Source organism: Labrus mixtus, chromosome 8 (genome assembly GCF_963584025.1).
Source record: "Labrus mixtus chromosome 8, fLabMix1.1, whole genome shotgun sequence".
NCBI classification, from domain to species: domain Eukaryota; kingdom Metazoa; phylum Chordata; class Actinopteri; order Labriformes; family Labridae; genus Labrus; species Labrus mixtus.
Genome location: NC_083619.1, coordinates 16,843,293 through 16,858,133, shown reverse-complemented (window position 1 = coordinate 16,858,133; position 14,841 = coordinate 16,843,293). Strand labels below are relative to the sequence as shown.

The 14,841-nt window shown below is 39.8% G+C and overlaps 2 protein-coding genes across 3 annotated transcripts in view; both read right to left on the bottom strand.

Moving 5' to 3' along the window:
* Positions 1-69: 69 nt before the first annotated feature.
* LOC132979175 (tetratricopeptide repeat protein 39C-like) lies at positions 70-9,085 on the bottom strand. Its single transcript, XM_061044750.1, has 14 exons — positions 8,710-9,085; positions 6,440-6,488; positions 5,474-5,602; positions 5,274-5,388; positions 4,736-5,141; positions 3,347-3,515; positions 3,147-3,240; positions 2,959-3,066; positions 2,762-2,871; positions 2,549-2,672; positions 2,366-2,463; positions 2,138-2,242; positions 1,994-2,032; positions 70-830 (listed from the first exon to the last, which is right to left on the bottom strand). The coding sequence occupies exons 1-14, from the start codon at positions 8,853-8,855 to the stop codon at positions 741-743; spliced, it is 1,782 nt and encodes a 593-aa protein (XP_060900733.1). The 5' UTR covers positions 8,856-9,085; the 3' UTR covers positions 70-740.
* Positions 9,086-9,905: 820 nt separating this feature from the next.
* The window catches only part of LOC132979172 (laminin subunit alpha-3-like), a 60,188-nt gene continuing 55,252 nt past the window's right edge, over positions 9,906-14,841 (bottom strand). For both annotated transcript variants that reach the window (XM_061044743.1, XM_061044744.1), the window contains 8 exons: positions 14,202-14,335; positions 13,881-14,061; positions 13,633-13,791; positions 13,372-13,537; positions 12,334-12,488; positions 11,817-11,910; positions 11,595-11,714; positions 9,906-11,211 (listed from right to left, as the gene is read on the bottom strand). In XM_061044743.1, the coding sequence (XP_060900726.1) occupies positions 11,069-11,211; positions 11,595-11,714; positions 11,817-11,910; positions 12,334-12,488; positions 13,372-13,537; positions 13,633-13,791; positions 13,881-14,061; positions 14,202-14,335 (1,152 nt within the window). In that variant the 3' untranslated portion in view covers positions 9,906-11,068. The remainder of the gene's footprint in view (positions 11,212-11,594; positions 11,715-11,816; positions 11,911-12,333; positions 12,489-13,371; positions 13,538-13,632; positions 13,792-13,880; positions 14,062-14,201; positions 14,336-14,841) is intronic.

The window sequence follows — 14,841 nt, the reverse complement described above, 5'->3', positions numbered from 1 at the left end:
TGAGTGGCACTAAAAAGGTAAATGTAAGTCTACTATCAAACATGGTCAAGTGCAGTAAATAAAACGATATTCTAATTTCCAATATTTATTTTATTACCTTTGAACAAACAATAGAAAAACCAGTTTACAGCAAGGAGTAGCACTAGGCCACTCAAGAGTGGTACAAGATGATGTTGTCATGACTACTAAAACTCCTGTGCAAGACATAAACAATTCTGCTTAAAAAAGAGATTATGTTAAACCATAAAATCAAGGTTTGATCTTGCCTATGGACAAGCAAAGCCTCTACAGCAAATATATTTAAAAAAAACAAAACACTGAGATGGTCGGAACATCAGCTTCTTAACTTCACAAGCTGAGCTGCTTCTTCAGTTAATACTTGATATGTGCCATTTTCTACTTCACCTGGAAAATCGTCCCTCTGTGGAAGCAATATGTCTGATGCTTTTGAACTTAATCTGAGTGTGCTGGCATCTAGTTTGAACTGAACCATGTTAACAATAAGAACCCCAATTCAGTCATTTACAGTACAGTGCAGTAAACGGAAACAAGACAGATCTCTTGTAAAGAACCTCCTGGAGAACATTTACAGTACATATTGCACACATTCTCAAATGATGCCTTGGCTCAGAAACGGAAAATAAATTACAAGAAATTAAACAATGCAACTTTAGTGCCCTGATTGGTGTTGTGGCTTTTTAAAAGACTCTTCCAGGTCTGTGTGAGGTGCAGATAGAATGTCAAGGCTGTGCTGCAGCCCTCATAGAGGCGAGAGCAGAATGAATTCGAACATGGAGCCTGTTCTCAAAGTCATAGCCAGCGTAGTCCTCCTGCAAAATCCAAAAATCAAGAGACAAATCAGTGAATATTATAACAGTTTTGTGTGTGCCCTGCCCTCTAACAAGCTTTGCTGTCAGGACATTCAAACCAATCAATGCAATCTAAACATTAAAGAGGCAGAGATCCCCCTGCTCCGCTCCTCCTGAGCTCCTGTCACTGCTGCATATGCTCAGGCGTGCAGGGTTGGCACTTACAGTAAAAGAGATAGGGAGACCCAAGCTGCATCAACTGACAATCATTCACTAACACAGTCAATACTGCTGCACAGCTCAGTTTGGGTGAGGCTGCACCACATGCCGGGCAGACACGTCCACTGTACATGTGTAGACACATCCTGATTCAGCCTTTTGGAACTGCCTTCCGTAAGAGTAGGTTATTAAAATAAAGGGTGTTAAATGCACTTGAGGGAAGGGTTTTAGAGCACTCTGTTAACTCAGTGTGGATGGGATGTTGCACACTATGCTTTCTGACTTCATGATGAGGCCGGACAACCCAGCCTCTCCCTGAGGGTGCAGAACACTTAATTGTTGCAAAAGAGAAAACAGACCTCGATGGTGCTTGTCCCTGCAAATGATCAGGATCATTGAGATTGCATCTTGTTAGGGTTGATGTGTTAGTATGCAGTCAGAACTGCAAAACACTTGCTACCTCAGGGACTATTGTCTTCGTCCAGTTTATCAAGATGTTGTGGCTGTTTACGTGACACTAGCCTCTTTGGAAGTTTTTAGAGACTATTTTTCAGACAACAGCCTCAAACCGTGACTACATCTAAAGCATACAGACGAACTTTAATGGCCACAAACCTTTGCCTGTGGCATCACAACATCTGTCCCCTTTCTCAAGCTATTTTCGATACACTGTCTCCTGGTTGGGTAGTGAGGGAATTTTCAGCAAACACAAAATAAAAACTTAAAACGCCTTGTTTAAAAACTGGCAGAGATAAGAGAAAATCGCTTCAGCTGCATGGGTAGGCTGAATAGATTACCATTTGATAAGGTTATATTGTTTAATCTATATTTGCTTAGATTCCAAAAATTCTGAAGTCTATTAAGATTACACTTACTTCCAGTTATTAACAATCAAAACACAAACAGAAGCAGCAGTATAAAGTACAGACTTAAAAGTATACAGCAAATAGAGAAAGTTACTGTACCTTGGCCTGAAGCATGAGCATCCTGCCCTTCCCTGAAGACTGAAAAAGAGACAGAATCAAATATTAAGACGATGTGACTTCTCCGCCATCTTAGATAAAGGACACTCTCTTTCAGTCACACACATAAACAAGAAAGAAACTTACCTCTGGGGTGTTCAGCAGCACACAGCCCAGCTCATAGCAGGAGTAGGGCTGCACGTACGAGTTGCTCAGACGACCCACCTCATCCCTTGCAGCAAGATGAAAATACTGAAACAGACAGATATCGGAACAATATCAGATCTTTATTGTGGTTAAACCGAAACAATTGATGTGATGTGTTTGCCTCACATTTTTGAGCACGTTGGGGTATAAATTAGACGTTTAAGGTACCTGAATGGCATCTTTGGTTTTATGGAGACATTTGTGAATAGCACCAAGGAGCAGGTTTTTTAGGCCTGCACTCGAAGCATCGTCAATCCCCTGCAGGACTACAAAGTAAAAAAAATACACTTAATGACACAACAGCAAATTAGCTTACACAAAAAGTTATTTAAGCACATACAAATCGAGTACCTTGTGTCATTGTCTCCAGCTTGGCAGTGGAGCAGTTGGGCAGAGCTTTCCACAGATAAAGAATCTCGATCACAGAGAGGATGCAGAGTTCTTTGGACAGACTGGGGCACCTCAGCTTCTCAGCCTGATAAAAAAAAAGTTTGGACACATACTTCACTGACTTTGCTTTGCACTAATAATTTGCAATACAATATCAGCTGGACACATGCTCACCCTTTTCATGGAAAACAGCTCGATCTGATTGTTCTTGCGCTTGAAAAGTCTTTGAACATCTTTAAACACAGAAGCAGCACCCTCCAGGTCACCTGTGGATCCTTGGCACACTTTGGAAACAAACACATTATTAGTAAGGATTAAAAAGCAGTAAGAAGAAATGTCTTTGAAGCCTTATCCATTTGTACTGTTACCACCTCCTGTCAAGTAGGCGTAGTAGCACTGGGACCAGCGTGACTCTGTCTTCAGGCGCTCAAAGGCCCTGTAGGCTTCTCTGTAGTTCAGCTCAATCATGCTGCACCAACCTGAAATGTACAACAGTCACATATTATGATTCAGACAAAGTGCTGAGCTAGGAAGTTTGAAATCTGAAAGGTATAAGTACCTATTTCATATAGACACACATGTTGAATCTCCCTCTGGTCAGAGGCCAGGTCTAAGGCATCGCGGAAAGACGTCAAGGCACTGCTGATCTGGCACTGGTGAAGGGAAACATTGTGGTGTGAGCAACAGGCTTTTTTATTAAGTCAGAAGTCAAGGCAGGGATACTGTAAGAAGGCCTTCTTTTTATAATCATGGGTTTACCTCGAGGCGTTGGACTCTGCCTTTGAAAAACCTGAAGAGAGAGGAGTTTGGATAGATAGCTTCCCTCTGTTGAAGAATGGATTTGGCTTCCATCAGGCCTTCCTGTGTGTCTGCGCCATCTAGAGCAAAGAAGGGCTGCACTACCGTGTGGTACCACAAGAGTGCCAAGCTGTAAGGGAGGCACAGAGACTGTAATGAGTGGGGGGGTAGTATACCAGATAGGACAAAAATACTGTACCATTTTATATATATAAAAAACAGGAAAAACTATGTAGTCTAGTCTAATAACTTTTTACAAACTGTCAAGTTTGTATATAACTCTGTTTATATTTGTTCAATAATCTGTCAATTATTTAAAGCTGATGAACTTATTGATCACTGTAAAACAAAGTATTGATAGATCTAGATCAATCTAGATATAGATCTTATTAATATTAGATCAGGTACAGCAGGGTCTAAGCAGTTCAGTCAGGAATACTCTCGTCATAGATTTAACCATTTATTGCACTTGTGGTTTGAACAGTTGTATTTGGCGGTATTGGTTCTGCTCTTAGCTCTCAGCAGTATCAGTGCAGCATGCCACAGATTTTGCTGAGAGCGCAAACCTTTAATTCCCCCCATGGGGACATGCAGAACAGAACCTGAATGTGCATGCGATGATACTGACATCTTGCAGACACAAGACGCAGACAATTCATCCTAGAATATAAAATGTGCTGACTGAAGCTGGAGGAGGTTGGGGTGGTGGAGGGAAATTGCGCAGCAGAGTGGATGTCATGCAAGAGCAGTGACAGGCAGAACGGTTTAAATAGACCGCTTTGTTGTCAGAGTGTGATAATGATTGGTTGGCATTGGGGCGGTTCTCAGATCAGCTGGTGGCCGCTTGCGGGCAGGACTACTGTATTCCGCCTGAAATAACGCAGGGCTCCATTATGAAGTGTCAGCTAGAACGTCACTTAATCTCTCAATACAACGCCTTCATTCAGGAAATGTATCAAGTGACAATAACAAACAATAAGAAGGGTGCTAGCTAAGCTTTACATATATCATAGCAGACAATATGTTTTCCCGTCAAACATTTTAAGGCTGTATCTTTGTATTTTTTTATTCAAAAATAAGTACACAAATAAATAATAAATGTAAACAGCTATAAAAAACAATAGTATCTGTATTTAGAACAAGAGGGTTTCTTGGTATCAGCCAAAGGTCAATGTTATGAGGACATCTGTAATTCACTGTAGGCACCAACACAAGACCATAACTCATCTTTCTGGATCTCATTTCTTTCTCTATGCTATCTTACCATGCCATCATTTTTCAAACCTGACTGATCAAGTTCAAGGTACAGCTAGAATACAGAAACACAAGCTTACTCACTCACATACTCACGTAGCTAAGGGTGCCTTCATGTCCTTACTTTCACTGGCGTACATGAGTGCCGAGAGGCCTTGAAGACGGTCGCCAGGGAAGCCCAGCAGGTTGACGATCTTCAGCAGGTGTGGCGGCACCATCGAGATGCAGAGGTGGAAGAGGCCGTAACCAAAGCTGACCGAACCTTTAAGGCGGTCCAGAGCCTCGGGGCTGATGCCGTCCAGCTTGTGGGACGGGCTCGGCCCCGGGGAGGACGAGCGGCTGTGGGAGGACAGGTCAGAGGAGGATGTGAGAGAAGAAGGAGGCGCTGCTGGCTGCTCAGACGCTCTCCTTCTGCTGCCCTCCTGCAGATGCGTTATGTCGCTGTAACATTTGTTGTACATCTTCCAGGCTTTACGGAGGATCCAGCCTCCTTTGATGTAGGCTGTCAGGAGGAAGAAGTTGAGGTCAGTGAAACATGCAAATATTTACAGGTATTTATGTTGATAATTTGTTATTCTCACTGATAAATGTGCATTATGCTTCAGTAGATATTGAGTACGTAAGGTTCTCTTACACGACAGCTCTTGTTTGATGAAAGACAGCACGGCTAAGTAAACCTGGCAGTCTGCAATGATGATCTGCCTCTGGAGTCGGTCCACTGCAGCCAACCCTGACCTCTGAGAGTCCATCTGCCCACACAAACACCTCACACTTTAGAACAGATGTGAAAAACACACATGTTGCTGAACTAAATGTTGAAAAAAAGTTACTCACACTCCTCTTGATTTTGTTCTTAATGGTTTCAATGACACCTGTGTTTTCACTCTCACACAGTCTCTCTGTAGCTTTGAGGTCTTCAAAAGCCATCTGCATTTTCTCCTCTTCAAACGTCATCATGGCGTTCTGCACACAGCAAAAAGGTAACCGGATGATTAATCCAGTCATTCTAAAAGTCAGAAGATGACAATGTTCCCTCAAGGTGGGGGATCCCCCTGTCATTTCACCAGTCAGAACTTTTTATAATATTTAGTGTCCTTGACATTTTCTCTTTGTTTGTTAAGGCCTGATGTTTCAGGTAGCTTTGACTTATTCAAACAGGTTATGTGTTTTTTATGTGCTTTACATTTCTTAATAAAAATTAATCTAACAGGAAGACATCACAAATCAGGCAAGTGACTGAATCATTCCTCTATCGCTTTATTTTCCCTTGAGAGGGTTGATCTCACAATTCCTTCTAATGTCATATAAATGTACAACTATAAATAAATGTATAATATGTATTATTGAAAATAGATGGCTATTTTGTACAGAATGAAATCTGTACAATCTCAGCTGCTGACAAAGAGATCATATGAGCAGGTCAAAACCTCCAGGACAAGGAGTAAGTTGTCCTTTAGTTAAGTGTTTTTTTTCCAATCCTGTTTACATTGTAAAACAATTATGATAATGAAAATGATGTTTTTGAGTCAATCCATTCATACATCCATCCACCCATCCAAAAATGTAGTTTAAAAAAAAAAACAATCAACACAAACCAATAAAGATTCTTAAGCACATGATGTACGTTGCACCTGTTTTCTTTGCCAAAGAAATAAAACTGCTCTTCCCCAGGCTTGAACACATGGGAAATTCCTCAAACCTAATTAAGAAACTGAAATAGGTTTTAAAGTGGAGCACTGAACTGAAAAGGTAAAACAGACAAAAGCATGTTCAGAGGGCAAGTTTTTCTTTTTGACTTACCAGGAAACTCACAAAGCTGGCCCCGAAACTCATTAAAGGACTGTGATTCCTGAAACACAAGTTAGAGAACAGATGACGTGTCAGTCAGAGGAATGCTCTGTACGCAGGTGACAGATCTACAGGGCTTAAAAAGAGCTTAAGGTGGAATGAAAACTGTGGAGCATGTTTTATTCAATAAGAACTGTTGATTGATTGACTGTCAGGACAAGTTGAGGCCCAACATGACAGTCACACTGAAGTGAGTTCATTCAGAGGTAGGATGTTCACGTTGATAGGATTAATGGTTAAAGAACAATGTAACACAAAATGCCAACTTAACAAAGTCAGAGGAACCTCAGTGGGAGACTTGGAAATAAAATACAGTCACAAGCTCATTGCCAGTTGATGTGTATGGGTCTTCATTTCCTTTCATCGTTTTTATTGCTGATGCAATCGCAGCACGATGACACCTAGTGCTAAACGCAATTAGGGAAGAAGGTGACATTTAAGCCCACACCAGGGGTCAGGACACACAGTGGTTTGCCCTTCTGTGGCAACAACATTCAAGATGATCCTGAAGATAATCAACCCTATTAACAGGGTTGAAGGACGTTTAGAAAACCTGTACGTTATAAGTTGTCTCAGGCCAGATATTGAGGTTGGAGCGGGGGTCACTAAACCTTTGAAGCTTGACACCTCTTAAAACAAACCCCCCCTCGGCTTACGCATCATAAGAGCAAACAGTTTTTCTGTCCTCTGTGTTCAATTTGTGAAATATTACTTTTAAAACGTTGAGGAATTCACAAAGAAAAGATCATTTTCTTATCTCTTGCTCCTATCACTTCAGATTCGGGTTTGGATGAAGGATCATTGGCAAGTTTCAATTCAACATTTAATACCATTTAAAAGTAACGTCTTGGTTTGACAGAAGCCTGGACAGGTGCGACCATCAAACAGTACTGCGTGGTAGTGAGTGTAGAAACCTGCTCGGCTAAGATGACAAGTTTAAAACCAAACCTGCTCAAAGTCACTGACAGCTACTGGTATGACAGGAATGCTAACCCGCTAACCTGAATGGTTCCTTGTTGAAACATTGGCATATTTACATGGATTATTGTGGCTTAAATGACTGGTTGATTAATAGTAAGAAGTCAATTAACAATTTATCTCAAACTATTGTGATTGTTCATTACATGTTATGTAAACAAACAGTAATATTACCAACGTACAGTATCATGTCATACTGTATATATCCTATTAAACTGAAAAAATGCTGGTTTTAGACTGACAAAAATATATTAACAAACTGGGGCAGATGTTTTCCACTATCATCAGAAATATTTGAACCAATTGAGTCATAACTGCAGACTCATCTATCATGGAGTAATCGTGATATGCAGCCCCTCTCACGATGGTCACAGCACTTGTATCAGCCTTTAACCACACATTAAGTAATAGAATTATACAGGCAAAGAAAATGTTGTGTTAGAGCCGCTGATCCCAAACTTGTTCTGCCTGGCCGCTTAGGCGGATAGAAATGTTTTCACCCCCACTTACCACTCACACAACAACAACATAAATTGACATACCCTAAACACACTGTCAGTCACCCTCTTTACAAATACATTCCTTTATTTATTTATTTATTTATTTTTCAAACATTGGCTGCAATAAGTACAGAGCAGCAACCTTGGGTGTGTAAAAACAAACAAAACAAAAAAACGCACAAGGCACTTTTGAAGAGGAATCAATTGAGAGTGACACTGTAACATGAAACGTGACAATTTGTGACTTCTTGTGTCGGTTCATTTTCCTCACATTTACCTGGAAGTCCTCTCACAAAATCTGCCATAGTTTGCGAGCAGTATAAAAAATAAAAAAATTAAATTAAATAAAAAAAAATTAAAAAAAAAGGTGACGCCTACATTATTTTTTGTCAAGTCGTGCAGGGGTCACCTAGGGGTCCCATGCCCCCACTTTGGGAGTCACCGTGTTACAGCATCACAAGTCACACTATTGTTGGTGGTTGTGGATATTTGCTCTAAGTAATCAAACTAAATCCCTCCTGCTGCTTGTGGACCGGATCATAAAGCTGCTACACTGGAGCGTGACGAGGATGTAGGGAGTTTTGTTTTGGCAAATGAATCACAGACAGCGGCTTGACTTTGGCTCGTGCTGCTTGACCGTGGTAATTATCGGTACACCTGTCACAAGAAAACACAACGCACCCTCCTCGTGTGAGTCCATCACTACCATGTTAACGGGACAGACAGACAGAGACGCTCACAGACCTGTACGCCCTGAAGAGCTCATCACTCTCCTTGAATCCGTTGTTGAGGAGCATATTGATTCCCTCCAGTGCCAGCTCTGTGTCGTTGATGCGGTCCGTCTTCTCCCCCTTCACGCTCCCCGGGGCTGCTTCTGTCCGCTCCGCCATTGAGACACCCCGAGCCGGCGGAGAGAGGCGCGGAAGAAGAGGGGAAGTGCGGTACGTCTCTAGAGTTTACTTTAAAGGAAAACAGTCGCAGTCAGTGGCGCAGTTTTGAGCCGACGCAGTCAAATTCATTTTTTTTTTTTTTTAAAAACGTCCACAGCCTAACAAAAACAACAGGTCCGAAAGACCTGACAGCTAACAACTTGTGTGCGTAAGCTGCTCGTTTATCCAGCGGTTCTGCGTGTCGCTGTTCCGTATTCTGCCGCCTGACCGCAGAAGAGGAAATGTGCCGCCTCTGAGTGTAATCGGAAATATCACTTTCCTTTTTTTTAGACAAGCCAATCAATATTCACATTCGGAAAGGGACAGGCGTTTATATGTGAATAAAATAGCTGCCATTGTGTGATATGACTCTTTTTTTATGAACTCGCAAAGCAGAGACCATTTAATGTTCTGTTTGCACAGAATCGTGAATTTAGTCTTTGTATTTTTCTTTAAATATTGTATGCCCCTTCAGATTCTGTGATTGATATCCTCATTCAACAAGACCCATGCCCTAAACGTATTTAAGCTTTAAGTTAGTGTCACTGTCTAAAGGCTATCATTCATACCCGTTATTTCTTTCACTACATAGGCTGCATTTTTTTTAAGGAAACAGGGTTACAAAATTTGGTGCTGCATCTTTTCGCACGATTTACGATTTTCGTAAGTCCGTGAAGGCAGCATTAGTGGGGGCGTGGTGGTTTCTGTAGGCTATAAATATAAGCTGTGTCAAACTTCTTCATACATGAGTAGCCTGGCTAAATAAAAAAATATAGTTGTGAATTCATGATTTTAATTTAAAAAAAAAAAAGGAGTTCAACTTAAAGATGTTTCTAAAATAATAAAGCAAGCTTTAAAAAAAACCAAGAGAAGTACACAAATAATGACTTCATTGTTCAATTTGTATAAATTTCAATAGAATACTGTTAATTCATGTTAAACATTGTTGCATTAATAAAAATCTCCTCATATGAACTTCAACAAAGAAAAACAATTTATAAAACTTGCAAGTTATATTTTTCTGGTCTTTAATCAAATTCAATACATACGGCTGAATATAATTCAACATTAACCCTAGATTTTTGTAAAAATGCATTTTTCATCCATACAATAATTTGTCAGCATGAACACAGGATAAAAGACATTTTTGAAGACCTACTTATGGCCCCGGAGAAGTATTTCATAAAGCACATGAATTCAACAGAATACAAAATGGATTACAAATCAGTGGTCACAAGACAGGAATGCATGTAAAAGAATGTCCAATCATCATGCATATTTTTTCTCATATTACCAATGTTTCCACAAATGTACAAATCAGAAACGTAAACACTCTCTGGGGGAAATTCAATACACCAAACACACCTTTAAGCGATATTTCATTCAACTTTATAATAATGTTGTTTAATGGTCCCAAACATGAATTGCAGGACTTAAACTAATGGCATCTATTTGGAATTGTTTAACTCAACAATGCTCCACAAAATTTGATTACATGCTATTTTCTGAAGCAACTGGCACTTACGCTACACAGAAATTATTAATGCAAAAAAAGGAATGCAAACGTTAAACCTCCATATCTAATAGACCAGTTTAATAGCAAAATTCAACAGGCCGGCATTTGGATATTAAACTGCAGTAGCTACACAGCCCCTGAAATGTCACGGAGATAAGCACCGGGGATGTAAACATAGAAAATATGGTATAAACTTACACAAAAATAAACTATTAATGTTGATTTCCATGAAAGCACCATCACAAAGGCATCATTGGTTTTTCTTAAAGTGCTGGGTTGCTCACGCTGCAGCCTTGACCAATCACAAGCATATTCAGTAGCATTTGAATTGAATGAACCAACACATCTGACTGTAAAACAACTGAGAGAATATGCATTTGTCAATCTGTGCCATGATACATGATTTATCTCAAAATAAATACAGAAAATACTATGAACCTGTAATCTTCTGTTCAGATCTTTTTACGAACAGACTCACACACACACACACACACACACACACACGGACAAACAAACATACCTGCACACACTTCTCATAATATATACATTCTTACAAACAAACACATTCTCTGTCTTGGTAACAGATTGCACATGGTTGGCACTGGACATGGTCCCAGGTTTCGTTGTATGATGCTGATGCGGTGTGAGATACACTCCTTCAGCCGGGACACTCTTTGAGGTTGACTGGACCAAACACACCGGAAAGCCGGTCCAAAGAGACTGGCTGGCTGTTGATCCTCAGGTCCTGGATGCATCCGACAAAGGATGACGTGACAGGAAGTGTCTGGTGCACTGACATCTCTGCAGCAGAAAGGTAACACATGTGGGTAAGGACATTTTTACAACTTACTTTTAACAGATTTATTTGACTTATTTGCTGTTGTACACTTACATGATAAATGATATATATGATTACAGAAATTCAAAGTCTTCCATTTTTGTTAAACTTTTCCCAAAGCTTATGAAAAAGCACAAAGTGTAGAAATCCAGGCATGCTAACCTGAATGAATAAGCGACTTCTTTTGATTGATTTCAATATGCATTTAACAGAATTAATTTTAGAGTAAATTACTCTTAGAGTAAGAGCTTGACCTAAGATAACCACAGTATCCCTTGGTTTCTAGGAAATTTTAAATATGTAAAATAAAGTTAAACAAAACAAATTTTAGTAGATTAACACTCACCAGGAATTCCACCCACATACAAGGAGTCTTTGGTCAAAGCTGTGGTGGAAGATGGTGGACCAATCTTGTAATTGTCTATTGTGTCCACATGCAGCTGCACAACATTTTTCCTCTTGATCACTAGAAGACACATGATGCAAAAGACAATTTTAGCTCTGTTGTAACAGCAGTGCTACTTATCTCAAATGACACCTTTCATGTAGAACTTTTGTAAAAATGTACCTGAAATCTTATGAAATATTCCATCACATAAGGAAGCTTTTGGCTTCACCGACACCATGAATTCCCCTTTACCATTGTTGGCTCGTGCCACTACCTGTAAAGGGCAAACAGTCAATCATGTTTACAGCGAACAAACTTTACATAACAACATATTTTCAATCTGATTTATATTCAAGTTAAGTTCTGTTCTGTTCAGTCACACAGAAATAAAAAATAAATGAAGCAAAGTGGGGGGTGCAGGAAGCCTGGTGGTTAGTGCGCGCGCCCCATGTTCAGAAGCCTGGGGGACAAATCTGACCAGCAGTACCTTTCCCACATGTCATTCCCCACTTTCTCTTTCCCTGATTCCTGACTCTATCCGCTGTCCTATCTAAAGGCATAAGGTTTAATTAACCTTAAAAGAGAGAGAGAAAGAGATTCCTATTTTCACTCTTTACTGATTATGGGCATATAGCCTGAGAGCCAGGTGAACTGATGTTAATGTGCATTGTTAATGTGTTCCAGTGTAAGGCCTTACCTCTCCTCTGAGCATGTACACAGTGAGATAGTGACCCATCGTGGGTCCATATTGGGTCCCGCTGGAATCACCAACATGCAGCAGGAGTCCAGTGGGAATCCGTGGACGAATATTAAACAGAAGCTCAAAGCTGGAACCTACGACGAAGGAATCATCTGGAACAAAGAAAACAACACGGATGTCATTGTTGGCCTGATTGTAGACGTCAATATTTAGACATAATGAGCGATGAAAAGACAGCCATGAATGGACTTATCAAGGAGACTCTTTCTTTGCTCTCTCATAGTTTCTTTAAAGGAACTGACATGTAAATCATTTCACAGGAAATCACTTTCTAACATGGTAAGATTTATAAAGGAAAAGAGACGTGCACATCAGGTAAGTGGAACATGGTAAAGTTTAGGAATTCATCAATTTATGTGATTTAGCATGCAAGCATATACACATTTTAAAGCACCCTAATATTTACTTGAGTTTAAAGTAAACTAAAGTTCTGTTAGTTATCGAGGCTGTTTTTTCACCGTGGTAGTCCTTGTAAAATCCCACAATTTTGCACAGCCATTTTTTAAAGCAACAATAGCTTTCTGTTTCCTAATTAATACACATGTGTTTAAGGAATAAATAAGGCAGTGTACTTTCAGGGAATGTTTTAAAAATGATTAGACCTACAAAAAAAAGTCATCAACACATATAAGATAACAACAATATATTGAAATCATTTAAAATAAAAAATGTAATTGCTCAATGGCCATAACTATAAAAATCCCATTCAGCCACTCGCATCCCTATTCTTGAGCATACCTGAATTTTCAATGCAAGGAAAAATAAGAATGGAAATCCCACTTATACCTATCAACAGCTATCTTGGGGCATTTTTTATATGAATAAGTAAGCCACTGTGTTAACTTGTTCAGGAGGAGGAAAGTTGTGACGTTTGTAATTCTTTCTGATCATCAACAGGAACTGATTGAGATTGTTTTGTGGTCATTACAAATTCTCCTGCAGTATTCATTTTTACAATGACAGAGGTGTACTCACTGATGACCACATGTGCTCCATTTCCTGAGAAGTACGCTCCTCTCTGTGTCTGACCCTCAAAGCAGGGACCAGCACCGTGGTTTGTGGTGGGATTTAACATCGGTGCTCCATTCATTTTAAAACCCCGGATACAGCCAGACACACTCTGCTTGGGAAGGGCCTTGGACTAAAATTAAGACAAACAATAAAACAAAATGCACAAGTTCATATAGACATTCAAATGTGTGGTTTGATTGTTTGTGTGTGAAGTTTACTTTTTACCTTCAGCTCTTTGTGAAGAATCTCTGGAGCACTGCCCAGGTACACAGGTGACACAAACTGCTGCATAGAAGTCAACTCAGCATTTGTCAACTGACCATCCTGAGCCCTGATCCCATCCACTACCAACCGAAACTTCTTCTTATCCAAACTGAATATAACCTGAAGGCAGAAATTCCCAAAATAATAAAATATGACATTTTAAGCAGATTTAAAATCAACATATTTTGAGTTTTAATGAATCCACTAACCGAGTGCCACTTTCCATCGTTGTACTTCTCCCTGTTGAAGATCTCCTTCTGTTTGCCGACAGATAATCTGATCCTTCCTTTTGATATGTATACAGCAATGTGAGAACGCCCTCCTCTGGTAGCAGCCAAAAACAGCAGGCCTTCAGTAGACCGAGTCCTGATATCCAGAGAGAAATGAGGCCTGGGGAGGAAAAAAAACAAACACATCATCTTTAGTGACTCTATGTATGTTGCGTTGTGTTTGAGGTGATATACTGAAGCCAAGCACATTTTACATTTATAAATCTAACACTGAATATGTGAGCATACATGCAAACTCACCTGGGCTGCAGGACTTGTAGGGGAAGACTATAGCTCAGGCTGCTAACAGGACCACCCAAGCGATAAGCATGTTGAACCAGGGCTGGAGATGGACACTCTGATAGACTTTCATTCATCACCTGCATCACACCTTCCTAAAACAGCATAAATAACAAAAGTTAACACATAAACTCTTTGCTTGCTAACAGATGTTTAGGGAGACTCCACAGGGGTTCCACTCTGTACATAAAGAAGGGGAGTAACATCAATGTGTGAAGTGGTTAGAATGACAATACTTTGAGTTAAAATGTATTAAATACTATATAAATACATATACTCTAATCATGTGGGGCTTCTCAAACAGAGGGGTTATTACTTATCCACAGTTGTGAACAGTGTGTTTTGTTACATTGATTTAATGAATGAATGCCAGCCTACAGCATCAGTAAATCAGTTGACTATTTTGTAGTATAATTTCCGAATGTTTGGCAACTAAAACTGTCAGTAATAAGAACATGGTAAATAAAATAAAACGTCCAGCAGTTACCCAAAGTCCAATCTAACTTTTTAGACGTGTTGCTTTGTAGATCAAACTTTCCCAAAACCAATGATATATATATATTTTTAATCATAGAAGACTGAAAAAAGAGCAAACATAAAT

Bases quoted from the DNA above. Each gene is read 5' to 3' on its own strand.
- LOC132979175 (XM_061044750.1), bottom strand. From the start codon at position 8,855: ATGGCGGAGCGGACAGAAGCAGCCCCGGGGAGCGTGAAGGGGGAGAAG. The intron at 2,673-2,761 runs GTGAGCATGTGT...TTTTTTTATCAG, and splicing joins AGCTGTTTTCCATGAAAAGG to GCTGAGAAGCTGAGGTGCCC. The intron at 2,243-2,365 runs GTACCTTAAACG...TGTCTGTTTCAG, and splicing joins AAACCAAAGATGCCATTCAG to TATTTTCATCTTGCTGCAAG.